We start from the raw sequence: 14343 nt of genomic DNA, 5'->3' as shown, positions 1-14343 counted from the left end.
ATACTTGGAATCTCCTCGGGGATCTGTGACTTTTCTGAGCACACAGTTGGTTGACACTTCTACACTTCTACAGGGAGAAGGGCTTACATCATCATAAGATGCAGAACCACCAGTCATGAATAAAGGCCAAGGCCTTATCCTTTCCTTGCCACTTCGTGTAGTAAATGGGATATTGACTATTTTTTCTTTCTCTGCAGCTAATTTAGCTTTTAATGTTTTTTTCAATAATGCTGTAAAACATTGCTTGCTTGATTTTAGATGCCTCGACTTAAGCCCTGTATGCCCTTAGGCATCGGCTTTAGTAGATGATGCAGATGGACTAGTATCGTCATGACTGGTGGCACTGGCAGCAACTCCACCACTAATATGTGGTTCCTGCAGTCTCAACTGATCGTTCTCCATAACAAACATGAATGAAGTAGGGCACAGCACACATATCAATTTTAAATATTACACTGCGGTATCAATGACCTACAGTGTGACAATATTTTTTACTAATACACTGCATTTTCCACTTATAGTGTCACAATATTTTTTACGAATACACTGCGTTTTCCACTTACAGTGTCACAATATTTTTTACGAATATACTGCGTTTTCCACTTACAGTGTGACAATATTTGTTATACACTGCGCTACCACTTACAGTGTCACAAACAATACGTGTATGAATATTACACTGCGGTCTGACAGACAGCATCACAGTACAGTGGGGTTATGCACAAAAAATATATAATATATTTTTTTGTTAATTATATTATTTATTAGCGTTTATTTTTTTATACACTGGGCACCCTTGGAAAGAGCACCCCTGGTTGGACACAGCAGCCCCTGCCCCTGGATGGACACAGCAGCCCCTGCCCTAGATGGACACAACAACCCATGGATGAACACAGCAGCCTGGATGGACACAACAGACCCTGGATAGACACAGAAGCCCCTGCCCTTGATGGACACAGCAACCCCTGGATGGACACAGCAGACCCACATCAGCCCTTGGATGGACACAGCAGCCCTGGCCTGGATGGACACAGTAAACCCTCTTGGTTGAAGCACACCACTGACAGCCCAGGACTCAGCAAGCAAATGGCGCCAATCACCGTGGGGGAGGTACTTTTATACAATCCAAAACCCGCGAGAATCCGACATAGCAGGATGATGACGTTTCCCTCGCTTTGAGATCCGAGTCAGGCGGGAAAACCTGAGCCGGACTCGGATCTCGCCTCGGATGTGCAAGTTCGGGTGGGTTAGATTCTCAGGGAACTGGACCCGCTCATCTCAACATTGTTAATTACATTGTTAGACGGGTTGGAGTAACCCCAGCCAACTGCAACATTTAACACCATAATCAGGAGACAGAAGTATTAGGCATGCCTGGGACAACCCTCTTCCGCCAGAAACGCCCACAACTTCAGCTTCTCCTGGTTTATAATGTTGAACTACAGTATGCAAAGGACTAGCGGTACAATCCTTTAAGTAGACCGGTATTACAAATGTTAACGTCAATTAAATAACTTTTTTAATAACATTTTGCCAAACTAGGACATTTTTGCAACACTTGTGAACACTAAAACAATATTTTTAAAAATGGACAAATCTACACCGTTGGTTTTTCTTTTTTTTTTAAATGAAATTGGACATTTCTGCTCTTATTTTGCTGTAATCTGTATCCTAATGTATAATTTTTACACTGGAATTCCACTTTACATTTTCCTGCCCATAGGTCTTGTAGTATACTTTACAGTATAGTAAACATTATATGTGAACCAGAGGGTCATGAACCCTCTCTTTGTGAGTTTCTGTCTCATTTCTAGGATTTATTAGTGGATGAATGTGCATTTCTATAAGTTATTAGCAGCATATGGTAAACTCCTCTAAACATCCCATGTAAAGCACTGATCATTTCTTCACCCCATGCTCTCTCCTCTATACATAAAAGGTGCAGTGAAACTGCCGTTCTCATCAGCCAAATTCCTGCAGAGCAAACCTTTTGTCTGCTTGTCTACAATATGTTGAAAGTCTGGGATCAGCAGTGTTAGATACAGGGGATTTTGTCTACCAAGCGAAAATGCTAAACCTTCTATAGTTGCTGCATTGTTAGATGAGGCTAGCGATAGCAGCCTCTGTCTGAACTGTGATATATATTGGAGTGTCCAATTTTTCTGTCTGTCAGATTTGTTGGCTCCTGTGTTGGTTTGGACAGCGTCCAGTGGAAAGATGTCTCAGTATTCTGGAAAAGTAAGTAAATAGTTTTTATTCAGCCGTGGCTAATGTATATACTATATAAGATTACATAAAAAAGGAGCAAAGACTGTTTTTAGTCTGCAAAAATTTTATCTCAGATATAGTTTATGTTGGCAGAGGGAAATATGAATGTATGGAGCTGTAATTATTATAATTGCTCAAATGTATGTTTAGGAGGTTATTATACAGTACTCACTATAATAAAATACAGAAATAAAACAAATATTCGCCATACAGAATACATAACAAATTATAACCCCATATGTACCGTAAGCAAAAAAATGGGCAAAATCTAAAAAGTTAATATTCTGTATTATTCACACTATTTTGTGATATGTTAGTGCTTGGAGACTGGTTTATGTCATTATCATTGTTTAATAGCTTTAACCAGGATATGTTAAATAAACCCATTAACAGTTAAATACCTTCACTGCTGCTGCATGGTAACCCCCTCCTGTACTGCTGTCCACTTTTAGATATTGACATTACAGACAAATACCCCTCTGTCTATCTGACTGTTCCAGAGCCAATCCATAATAGGTGCTATATAACATTACATTACAGTACAGTAAAGCCAGCTCTCATAAGTTCAGTACATTGCCTCTCTATGTTAGTCTATGGATTTATATAATTGCAAGGCTGGACAAATAAGGGAGGCAATGGAGCTACAGATCCTGGCCGATCACACCAAAAGGCCCACCAGATCCTGACACCCATGCAAATATGCTTGTACACTTTGCAAGCAGCAAAGGAAATACTAATCACAGGACAAGTGAGACATATGGACACAACATTGGCACAGGTGTGAGAGCTACAAATGATCACATCTGTGATTTTGTCATGATCAGACTTCGGTGTGTTACAATATCTGGTTAGAGAGTGATCACATTGGCGTGCATCAGGGATTATTGGCCAATCAGAACAAATGTGACTCATTGTCCTACTACTACATATGTACAGTAACTCAGTATTGGTTGTTCACTTCAATCACCAAACTGCTGAATCAGCAACGTATGTACTTTAGGTTAAACAACCTTTATAGAATACCTCTAGAGTCATCTCTATTGCATCGCTATTTCAGAGTGTCAGCAGTCACAAAGTGACTTCAGTTTTTAGTGCAACAAGATCCAAAATAGCAAAAAAGTTGTCCTGCCCTTCTTCTAACCTGCCAGTAATGTAATATTCTAAGGGGCCTATTAATTATGTTAATTATAGGGGGCCAGACAGCCCCCGACAATTAACATTCTGTCTCGCTGCAAGCTGAGACACCTGATCTGAAGTAGTAGCAGTGAAAATCAGTACTGCTGAGTCTGACACGGCAGTGCTAGTGCGTCTGCGTGATCTGGGGCTGACACAGGCGCACAAAACCCCAACGTCTGGTGGAAGGAGCCGGGCAGTGGTGGAAGATCCATATAAATCCCTCTTCGCAACCTGGGACTCCTTCCTCTAGGTAAGGAGCGGTGTGCAGGAACAAACGCCATCTAAGGATGGCGAATGTTCCCGTGGTCAAGCTCTAAAAATGTTGTATTTTCAGAGCTTGATTAATTTAATCCATATACTAGTGTATGGGGACAGCGGGCCAGGAGATATCTATGTTAGTTTTGACCTGCTTATACATTAAGTTATGATTTATAGACCCCAAATAGAGAGATTCTTACTGCTACCTTGGTCACGTTAGTAAGCTCCCCGACCAGCAACAAGATGATCTCTGTTAGGGGCAGACCTAAAGCTGGGTACACAGTACACACTATACAATATTTTGGTCAATCTTGCGATCTGTGATGGATTGCAATGACCATCGTACAGTGTGTACCCCCAATTACATCCAATTCATTGTGTGGTCGAATGTTCACATCTGGTGTGCTGCACAGCAGATGAGACGGACAACACGGAGACTTTAGGGCACGATTCAGACCCGCTCGTTAGGCTGCGTTCGCATGTAGCCTACCAATGTTTGCAATGTGCTCATGCATATAATACGCAGTGCACGTGCGCGAACTAGTCCATGCGACCGGGAAGTGTTCGCACCGTGTACATAGTCGCCTCGCTAGAATGAGTGACAGGACGAGACGTTTGTGGGTGGTGACAGGGGTTGGTTCATGGAAACGGGGGTGTGGTGGTGCCAACGATGGCGTGTCTGTGCATATTAACGCCTTTTCAGAGGTGTGCATAATTAAGATGCAGCATCATAATACACATCACATGGCTGAATTACACACTGAAGCACTCGCAGTGCTTGCGGTAGGGTATGGTCAGCTACAAGTGCTGCGTATGGGTCCGATGTTACCGATTGTTGAATGCACTTCCTGGAAATGACGTGTATTACTAAGGGAAAGTGGGCATCTTAAGACAGGCTGGTGGGCATCTAAAAACACAACGCATTCGCATGTCAAGACATAGTGGGCGTGCTAATGTCTTGCCGTGCGATCGCGAGATTTGCATACTTTGGCAGCTGACGGCTGCTTGCGAACGCATCTCGTGAGTGGGTCTGAATCGGGCCCCTAGCCCCTTCTTAAGTGTTTGCACCAGAGCTGGCTCTCACTAGGTTTATGAAGACCTGATTACACAATCATGAGTATACTGTTGGTCAGTGTAAAGCTGGGTACACACATCAGCAATGTGCGGACCCTGCGACGTGATGATGCAATGTATCGATATATCACAAATGGGTACTGTTTTTGGCCTTTACTGAGAGTAAATGCAATGAGGAAATCTACACCTATTGACAACACGATTGAGAGGATAACAAAGGCAGGACAGGCGCCAGAGGGTATATGTCCTAAAGGGTACATGCTTTCCCCCTTTGTGCGGCTGTGCCCCATTGCTGTTTACTGTCCTTCTCTGTCTACAGTTCATCATAGTAATACCGGGAATTACACGCCTAGTGAGCATGTTGGGAATTAGTGGTAGTGAACACTGGAAACAATCAGTATAATAATGATAGATTCATACTTTGGCTCATTGGTCGTGACAGAACACATAGCAACAAGAATTCCTCATAGATAATAATAATAATAACTATATGACTAATAATGACTGACTATTGCAGACACATTTTTTGTGCCTAAGTACTGCAATATTTCCACTAAACTCATGCAACTTATAAAGGGTGAAATGAATAATAAGTTTCAATCTATTTCAGATTCACAACTAAAATGGAATTATAAGTGTATTTATGTCAGTCTCTTATATTCTGGTGTGAAAGGTCACACGTCATCCCACCTTCTTTTACATTTTGGGTAAACCTGCAAAACATTTAACTATTTTATTGGACAGGAGCATCTGCAAATAATTTCCTACAAAACACAACTTCTTTGTTCACAAATTCATTTATACAACTATCACATTTTTCGCGTTTCCACCAGTACAACGCTGCCATCTGCACACTTAGCTTCACGCGCAAGGAACTCACGTCTCCTGTCTTGTTTTAGATCATTTTCTATGAGGGAAAATGTTTCACAGGGAGGAAATTGGAGGTCTTCGGAGACTGCGATAACTTTCAGGACAGGGGCTTCTTGAATCGCGTCAATTCCATCCGAGTAGAAAGCGGAGCCTGGATCTGTTTTGATCACCCTGATTTTAAAGGGCAGCAGTACATTCTGGAACGAGGGGAATACCCAGACTTCCATCGTTGGAATGGACACAATGATCACATGGGGTCCAGTCGACCTGTCAGAATGGTTTGTATTACGTATATCTATTCTCTGGAGTTTCTTGATCATGGTCATTGTTCACACATTTTACACATTGTTCACACATTTATATCTTGTTTTTATATGTTTTTTACCTTTGAAACCTGGCTAGTTTACGTGTATTTGTCTCATCAATTAGACTTCTAAGGGTGGGTACACACCTAAACGACTGGCAATTGTGCCGTTGTTCAGGGCGATTTGCCTTCACCCTGGACATTGCATGATTGCCGGTACACACTTAAAAAATTTAATGAACGACGGAAAACAATAACTGTTCCGTCCTTCATTAATATGTACAGCCTCACGTGCGGTATCGTTCAGGTGTGTACCCACCCTACATGTGAGATCAGAGGTGTTGCTTGATTGTGTATCTAAAGGTGCCTACACGCATAGTGATATTTTACACAATCTGGCCGATTCTGATGCATCGGAACGACAGATTGTGTAAAATATGCCCAAAGTGTGAGTAAATCGTGAGTCCCCACTCACGATTACGATGCGATGCTCGTCCCCGCAGGTCGCACATCGCATTGTCAGATCTGCCGTGCTGTAGGGCAGATCTGAAAATTTAAGTCACAATGCACTGGATAGTTTAGGAGGCACAATAGATTGTGTGCCAAATTGGCAGCTTTTCAGACAAAATCATGCAAACGACTGCTGGGGAGAGATCAGGGGGAAATCGTACACATCGCGGGAACGTGAGCACATCGCTATGTGTGTAGGCACCTTAACTTAATTGGAACGCAAAGGCAACGTAATAAAAGGGCAAATATTTGTTTTCAACCAATATTTCACAATAGCAAAGAAAAAAAAAGAAAAATAAGTAACCATGGAAAGGAACACGTAAAATTGGAGAGTTAGAAGATAAAACTGTGACAGAACTGTAAAATTCTACAAAAAATGTTGTTCCCATTAATATTGTTGGATTATATCACAATGGCAACCTACATAATTGTAACAGTTTAAATTTTATGGATCATCTGCAGTGATTATGATTAAACTAAAACATCACAAAAATATATATCGTTTCATCATTTTTCCCAAGGTCACTTTTACAAATTCAGAGCAATCCCAGAATCTATTAAATTGAATTTTGGATTTTTTATTTTTTTTTAACCAGGAACAACCTTTAAAAATCAGAGGTTTCCATAGATCTCATCAATTTTGTTACTAAAAGATCCAATATTACTAGATTTCATATTAACTACATAGCAGTTAGTACTAGATCAATGCCAGCAGTAGCAGTACTAAAGTCTAATCAGCGTCTTCTCTCGCTGTTGCTCTAGCATGGAGAACATTACAGGCTGGAGCTGTTTGAGGGATGTAACTTCACAGGTCAGTGCATGGAGTTCTGCGAGGACTGTCCATTTCTCCAGGGACGGGGCTGGAACAAGAACTGTGTGAATGCCATCAAGGTCTATGGTGACGGAGCGTAAGTGCAACACTGAGAAGGGGAGCACAGGAAGCATATAAAATATGTTATGTGTTTCAGCATGTTTAGTTGTACACTTCTTCACATGCCAGCTATTGCTGACTAAGAAGATAATTGTTTTAGTAATAATCTTCTTAATAATAAAATAAATTCTACAGTAATTGTAATAGGGACCACTTAGTAAAATACTGTATATTAACATATAAACATAAAATGATCCCAAATCATGCTAAAGAAGACTCACATGTAGTGTTATGTTAAGGACAAATTAGATACCAAATGGTATTAGCAGATTAAATAATCCACATACCCAGACCCTAAATTAAGTGAGCTCAATTATCAGGTGTTGGCTACGGGATGCTGGTTCTCGGGATCCTGGCGGTCAGAATCCCAGCCCCCCCTAGTGCCTAACCCTCCCCCTAGTACCTAACTCTCCCCCTAACCCCACTACTTACCGTCTGGATGCTGGCGCAGGGATTTAAACTATATCCCTTCCAGAACCCCAACCAACTTGAGCTTAACTAGGGTATGATTGACTAGAGGTGATAAGACTAATGGTTATAAGACTGGATGATGGAAAAGGGGGAGTAATTGGGACAATGGAAGGTAATAGTCTTGTTTTTAATGACAGCTCGTTGGAGTTAATAGTCTATTAGTGGTGAAAAAGCTATAGCTTACAAAAGCCCTACACACTGAAATAAGGTGTACAAAACTAATATTCAGTCCTCATATAAACATAAACATTACACATTAATACTAAGCTAACAAATTAATTAAAAGCACCATAAGTACAGGATGAGGTCTGGAAGCTATGTAAGAATGTATGCTTTCTCAGTACTGCAATGCCACGCATATTGCTGATGTATAGATGTTTTGTATTGCAGGGGCCAAATGTAAGGGTGAGAGTGTAGAAAATGTGAGTTTAGCAGTAAAGTCTCATACTATTACATTGTTTGAGTTGTATTTTTAAAATGTGAAAACTTTTGGATGAGAGTTTAAATCATGAGTTTTTTGAGTCTGAAAAACCTGCGTATTTGCCTGTTCTCGGACTCTATTACATTGGGCGAGTTTAAAATGTGAGAGTTTACTGCTAAACTCTCACCCTATTACATTTGGCTTCAGGTATCTGTTTTTTGTATTTCGGTTCTATACCATGCAAAGCAATGACAAACACTACTTTCTAGGTTTGTACTTATTCTGTTTAATTTGTATAAATACAGATGGGTGCTGTATGAAGAGCCCAACTACCGCGGACGTATGTACATTGTGGAGAGAAGTGATTACCGTACATTCAATGAATGGCAGGCCCAGAGTGCAAACATCCAGTCCATCAGACGGGTGGTAAATTACTTCTAAGTGCTGAAACTTAACCTCAATAAAAGGGACACTCAAACTCTCAGTAACATTTACCTCGTCTAAATGACAAAATGCCCAATAAAGTGTTAAACTGCGTGTCCTGGCCTCAGTTTTTACTCTGATTATATGGTGGTGTGCACAGGCTGGTCATACAGCAGGCTGCACGGATTACATGTCAGGCACTAGTTCCATTTGTGTATTCTCCGTCAGAGTCAGAGATCATATTGTGCAATCAGGAGAAATGGATCATATTCGGGAAAGTGGGAAACTGAGAAAAATGGAAGAAGAACCTATACTTACAACCAGGGCCTGCTGTAGACAAAGCGGAGCCCAGGTCAAAAATTTCCTTTGGCACTATGCCCCCATACAAAAAATAAACTTATCTCAGTGAAAACATAAGGATACCTGGCCCCTCTATACCCTACACTACACTACTGAATCCTCTATACTCTATACTACTGACCTCTTTATACCCTACACTATTAGGGGTATTCAATATGGGTGCGATAACATCGTTTTTTGCGTTAATATCGCACTTTTTAACATTTTTGCGTTAATATCACTTGTTTTACTTTTACACCCTATTCAATTTCAAAGACTTATCGCAGTTTTGACAAGTCTTTGATAAAAAACAGTGATAACTTTTCACCATTGAATAGGTGTCGAAAAAAAGTGCAGAATTGGGGTTTAGGGGTGCAGGCTTAAAAAAAATAGCCTGCACCCCTGAGATTGACATTTTAAAAAGAACTGTGTCAAAAAAAGTAAAAAAAAAAATAGGGACACCCCAAAAAAATAAATTTAAAAAATGGGGTACAAAAAGAAAAATGGGAAAAAATTGTTAAACAATAGGGAAATAGGTTCAGGGCTATTCTGCAAGTATGCGGCAGATGTTTTCTAGAATAGAATTATAGCGGCAGGTGCACAAATGCAGAATTTCACCAAAATATGCTAGTACCCATTTTCATGTACCCCAAATTTGATGGGACCACTTAAAAAAAACGAAAAAAATAACCTAAGTGCTCTTCTGCATCACTTCTTCAATGTCGGGAAAAAAACACCTGCTGCGGCTAGTTAAATCCCCGACTTTCAATTAAAGGCTAAAACGGGGGTACCCATAGTGTTCCCCCATGTTTTTACAACTTTAGGGGGGTCTTACAATTATTTTAAGGAAAAATTCGCAACTTTATGCAAATCCAACTTCGGAGTTTCCCGTGTTCGTTAATTTTATTTTGAATACGGGGATAAGCGGGAGCGCGCACCATACCTTTACGGAGAAAAAAACTCCGATATGAAACGTTAACTTTGCCAGGGAAGTTAACCTTTCATATTGAATACCCCTCCAAATTACTTACCCCTCTATTCCCTACACTACATTACTGACCCCTCGATTCCCTACACTACATTACTGATCCCTCTATTCCCTACACTACATTACTGATCCCTCTATACCCTACACTACATTACTGACCCCTCTATTCCCTACACTACATTACTGATCCCTCTATACCCTACTCTACATTACTGACCCCTCTATTCCCTACACTACATTACTGATCCCTCTATACCCTACACTACATTACTGATCCCTCTATACCCTACACTACATTGTAGGGTATAGAGGGATCTATACCCTACACTACATTACTGACCCCCATTGTAGGGTATAGAGGGATCTATACCCTACACTACATTACTGACCCCCCTATACCCTACACTACATTACTGACCCCTCTATACCCTACACTACATTACTGACCCCTCTATACCCTACATTACATTCCTGACCCCTCTATATCCTACACTACATTACTGACCCCTCTATACCCTACACTACACTACTGACCCCTCTATACCCTACATTACATTACTGACCCCTCTATACCCTACACTACATCCCTGACCCCTCTATACCCTACACTACATCACTGACCCCTTTATACCCTACACTACATCACTGACCCCTCTATACCCTATACTACATCGCTGACCCCTCTATATCCTACACTACATTACTGACCCCTCTATACCCTACACTACATTACTGACCCCTCTATACCCTACACTACATTACTGACCCCTCTATTCCCTACACTACATCACTCATCCCTCTATACCCTACACTACATTACTGACCCCTCTATACCCTACACTACATTACTGACCCCTCTATACCCTGCATTACATTACTGACCCCTCTATACCCTACACTACATTACTGACACCTCTATACCCTCCATTACATTACTGACCCCTCTATATCCTACACTACATTACTGACCCCTCTATACCCTATACTACATTACAGACCCCTCTATATCCTACACTACAAACCTGACCCCTCTATACCCTACATTACATTACTGACCCCTCTATACCCTACACTACATCACTGACCCCTCTATACCCTACATTACATTACTGACCTTTCTATAGCCTACACTACATTACTGACACCTCTATACCCTATACTAGATCACTGACCCCTCTATATCCTACACTACATTACTGACCCCTCTATACCCTACACTACATTACTGACCCCTCTATACCCTACGCTACATTACTGACCCCTCTATTCCCTACACTACATCACTGATCCCTCTATACCCTACACTACATTACTGACCCCTCTATACCCTACACTACATTACTGACCCCTCTATACCCTGCATTACATTACTGACCCCTCTATACCCTACACTACATTACTGACACCTCTATACCCTCCATTACATTACTGACCCCTCTATATCCTACACTACATTACTGACCCCTCTATACCCTATACTACATTACAGACCCCTCTATATCCTATACTACAAACCTGACCCCTCTATACCCTACATTACATTACTGACCCCTCTATACCCTACACTACATTACTGACCCCTCTATTCCCTACACTACATCACTGACCCCTCTATACCCTACATTACTGACCTTTCTATAGCCTACACTACATTACTGACCCCTCTATTCCCTACACTACATCACTGACCCCTCTATACCCTACACTACATTTCTGACCCCTTTATACCCTACACTACATTACTGACCCCTCTATTCCCTACACTACATTACTGACCCCTCTATACCCTACATCACTGACCCCTCTATACCCTACACTACATTACTGACCCCTCTATACCCTACACTACATTACTGACCCCTCTATACCCTACACTACATTACTGACCCCTCTATACTCTACACTACATTACTGACCCCTTTATATCCTACACTACATCACTGAACCCTCTATATCCTACATTACATTACTGACACCTCTATTCCCTACACTACATTACAGACCCCTTTATATCCTACATTACCTTACTGACCCCTCTATTCCCTACACTACATCACTGACCCCCCTACATCCTACACTACATTATTGACCCTTTTACACCCGCCACTATCCCTCTACACCCTACACTACATCCCTGACCCATCCAAACCCTACACTACTGACCCTTCTACAATCTACACTACATTATTGACCCCGTCTATACCCTACACTACTGACCCCTCAATACCCCACACTACATAGAAAGGAGGAGTTCAGTGCCCAGCGGTGGGTGGGCGTGAGAGACCTACTGAGTACAGCACCGGCGGAATGACTGTGGCCGTGCCCTCAGGCTGCAGAGCCTTGGGCAATAGCCCTGCCAGCACGCCCCTTGAGACTCCCCTGATTACAACATCACAAATGACAGTGCTCCCTCTTTATAATACTAGCTTAACCACAGGTTAAAATTGGTGACAGTGATATTACAAAGATGTTGAGGTATTATGGAATGGAAACATCTTAATGCAATTAAAAGTAATTTTATTCTGTATGTGTCTTGATAAGAGTCCAAGGGGCCTGTTCGTTATCCCTTATTGTACAGATGTGTCCACTTGTATCTTTTCCGCTTGTGCGGCAAATGTGCACACGCATCATGCCATGCAACTTGCCGTGCACGTGTGCACCCGGTACGCCATGCCGTGGCTGCATTCGCACCATGCAATCCTATGTATCATGGGTGCAAACGCAGTGCACGTACCCGGCTGCATGCATACGACTCGCGCCATACGTGGTGCAATTTGCTGCACAAGCGGCAAAGATACACATCTGTAGGTGATAAATGATAATATTAATTTTCACCTACTTTTGTAGTTTGGTGTCTGTCGTCGCAACCAGCACCGTGTCAGATACATAATTAAGAAGGGACTTTAGAATATACCCCCAAAAAAGATTGTGCTGTTTTATTGTTCCCAACTTTGTTCAGTATCACAGCAGACTGTGAAAATTAAGGATCATTTACAAACTGCCATCCAAGAGTGCAAATACCATTTTGTTAGGCAGGGCCGAAACTTGATTTTTTTGTCACCCCGGGCAAGAAAGTAATTTGGCGCCCCCCCCTGGTGATTCCCCCATAGTAGTGCCCCTATTGTAATCCCCCCTTCAGCAGTGCACCTATAATAATGCCCCCTGAGGTAATGCCCCTTTAGTAGTGCCCATATAGTAATGCCCCTGTAGTAGTGCCCATATGGTAATGCTCCCATAGTAATGCCCATATAGTAATGCCCCTGTAGTAGTGTCCATATGGTAATACCCCATAGTAATGCCCCTGTAGTAGTGCCCATATGGTAATGCCCCTGTAGTAGTGCCCATATGGTAATGCCCCATAGAAATGCACCTGTAGTAGTGCCCACATGGTAATGCCCCATTAGTAATCCCCCTGTAGTACCACTTACACACAAAAAAAACCCCATTACACACCTTAAACCCCACTACTACGTCTGCCGCCGTCCGGTCCGCCCGGCTGCTCCTCAAAACTATGGGAGAGACGTCATGACGTTTCTCCCATAGTGCCCGTGGGGAGAGCCAGAAGCTGGGTGGGAAGGAGCCGGGCACCTGCTGGTAATAAAATCTAAGTGGGCGTCCGCCTTGGAGCCCCCCTGCGGTGCCGGGCTGGAGGACACTGGCGGCGGGTGCACGTGCACCTCCCCTAGTTGTGGCCCTGTGTTAGGTCATATACCTATTTTTGCAGAAATTGTTTTTGTTGTTTTTGTTTTTTAAAACCCTTTCATTGATTTTGCAAAAAAACGCAGAGGTGTGTAAAGACAGAAACAGTAGGGATCAAAATACAGCATCCAAACTTCAACAATAGGAGTAACAGCAAAGAGGAAGCAAAAAAGGATCAAAAGTGAAAGGGGGTTTGATAAACTAGGTTTGGGAGGCAGGGAAGGGAGGGGGTAGGTTGCCACCTAGGAGATTGAGAACTAACAATGGGCTAAGGTGTTTTGCAGGATAGATATCTCTGGTGAAGAGGGCAAAAAATTTTGAACCACAGGGAGGAAGGCATGAGTCACCTGGAGCTGGGGAGTTCAGTGTCAGTGTCAGGAGTGTTTAGGTTAAGTCAAAGGAGCCAATGGTTTAGGCCTGTAGGTCATGCCAGGGTGTTCAGACCTGAATGAATTTGTGTTCTCTATCATGTAGGTGGTAAGTTATTTTTTCCATCTGGGTGATGTGCCATAAGTAGAACATCGTGGAAGAAGTGTAGGACCAAATGCACCTATATGGAAGTAGCACCTTCTAATAAAGGAAATGGGTTGATTACTTAGCTCCTTGCTAAG

The 14343-nt window shown here is 42.1% G+C and overlaps 1 protein-coding gene across 1 annotated transcript; it reads left to right on the top strand.

Moving 5' to 3' along the window:
* The first annotated feature begins 2140 nt into the window (after nt 1-2140).
* CRYGN (crystallin gamma N) lies at nt 2141-8820 on the top strand. Its single transcript, XM_088446415.1, has 4 exons — nt 2141-2238; nt 5676-5924; nt 7223-7368; nt 8589-8820. The coding sequence occupies exons 1-4, from the start codon at nt 2218-2220 to the stop codon at nt 8722-8724; spliced, it is 552 nt and encodes a 183-aa protein (XP_088302541.1). The 5' UTR covers nt 2141-2217; the 3' UTR covers nt 8725-8820.
* The last annotated feature ends 5523 nt before the right edge of the window (nt 8821-14343 follow it).

This window comes from Taudactylus pleione, unplaced genomic scaffold (assembly GCF_031769625.1).
Source record: "Taudactylus pleione unplaced genomic scaffold, aTauple2 ptg000398l, whole genome shotgun sequence".
Classification (NCBI taxonomy): domain Eukaryota; kingdom Metazoa; phylum Chordata; class Amphibia; order Anura; family Myobatrachidae; genus Taudactylus; species Taudactylus pleione.
This window is presented reverse-complemented; position numbering and strand designations above follow the sequence as displayed.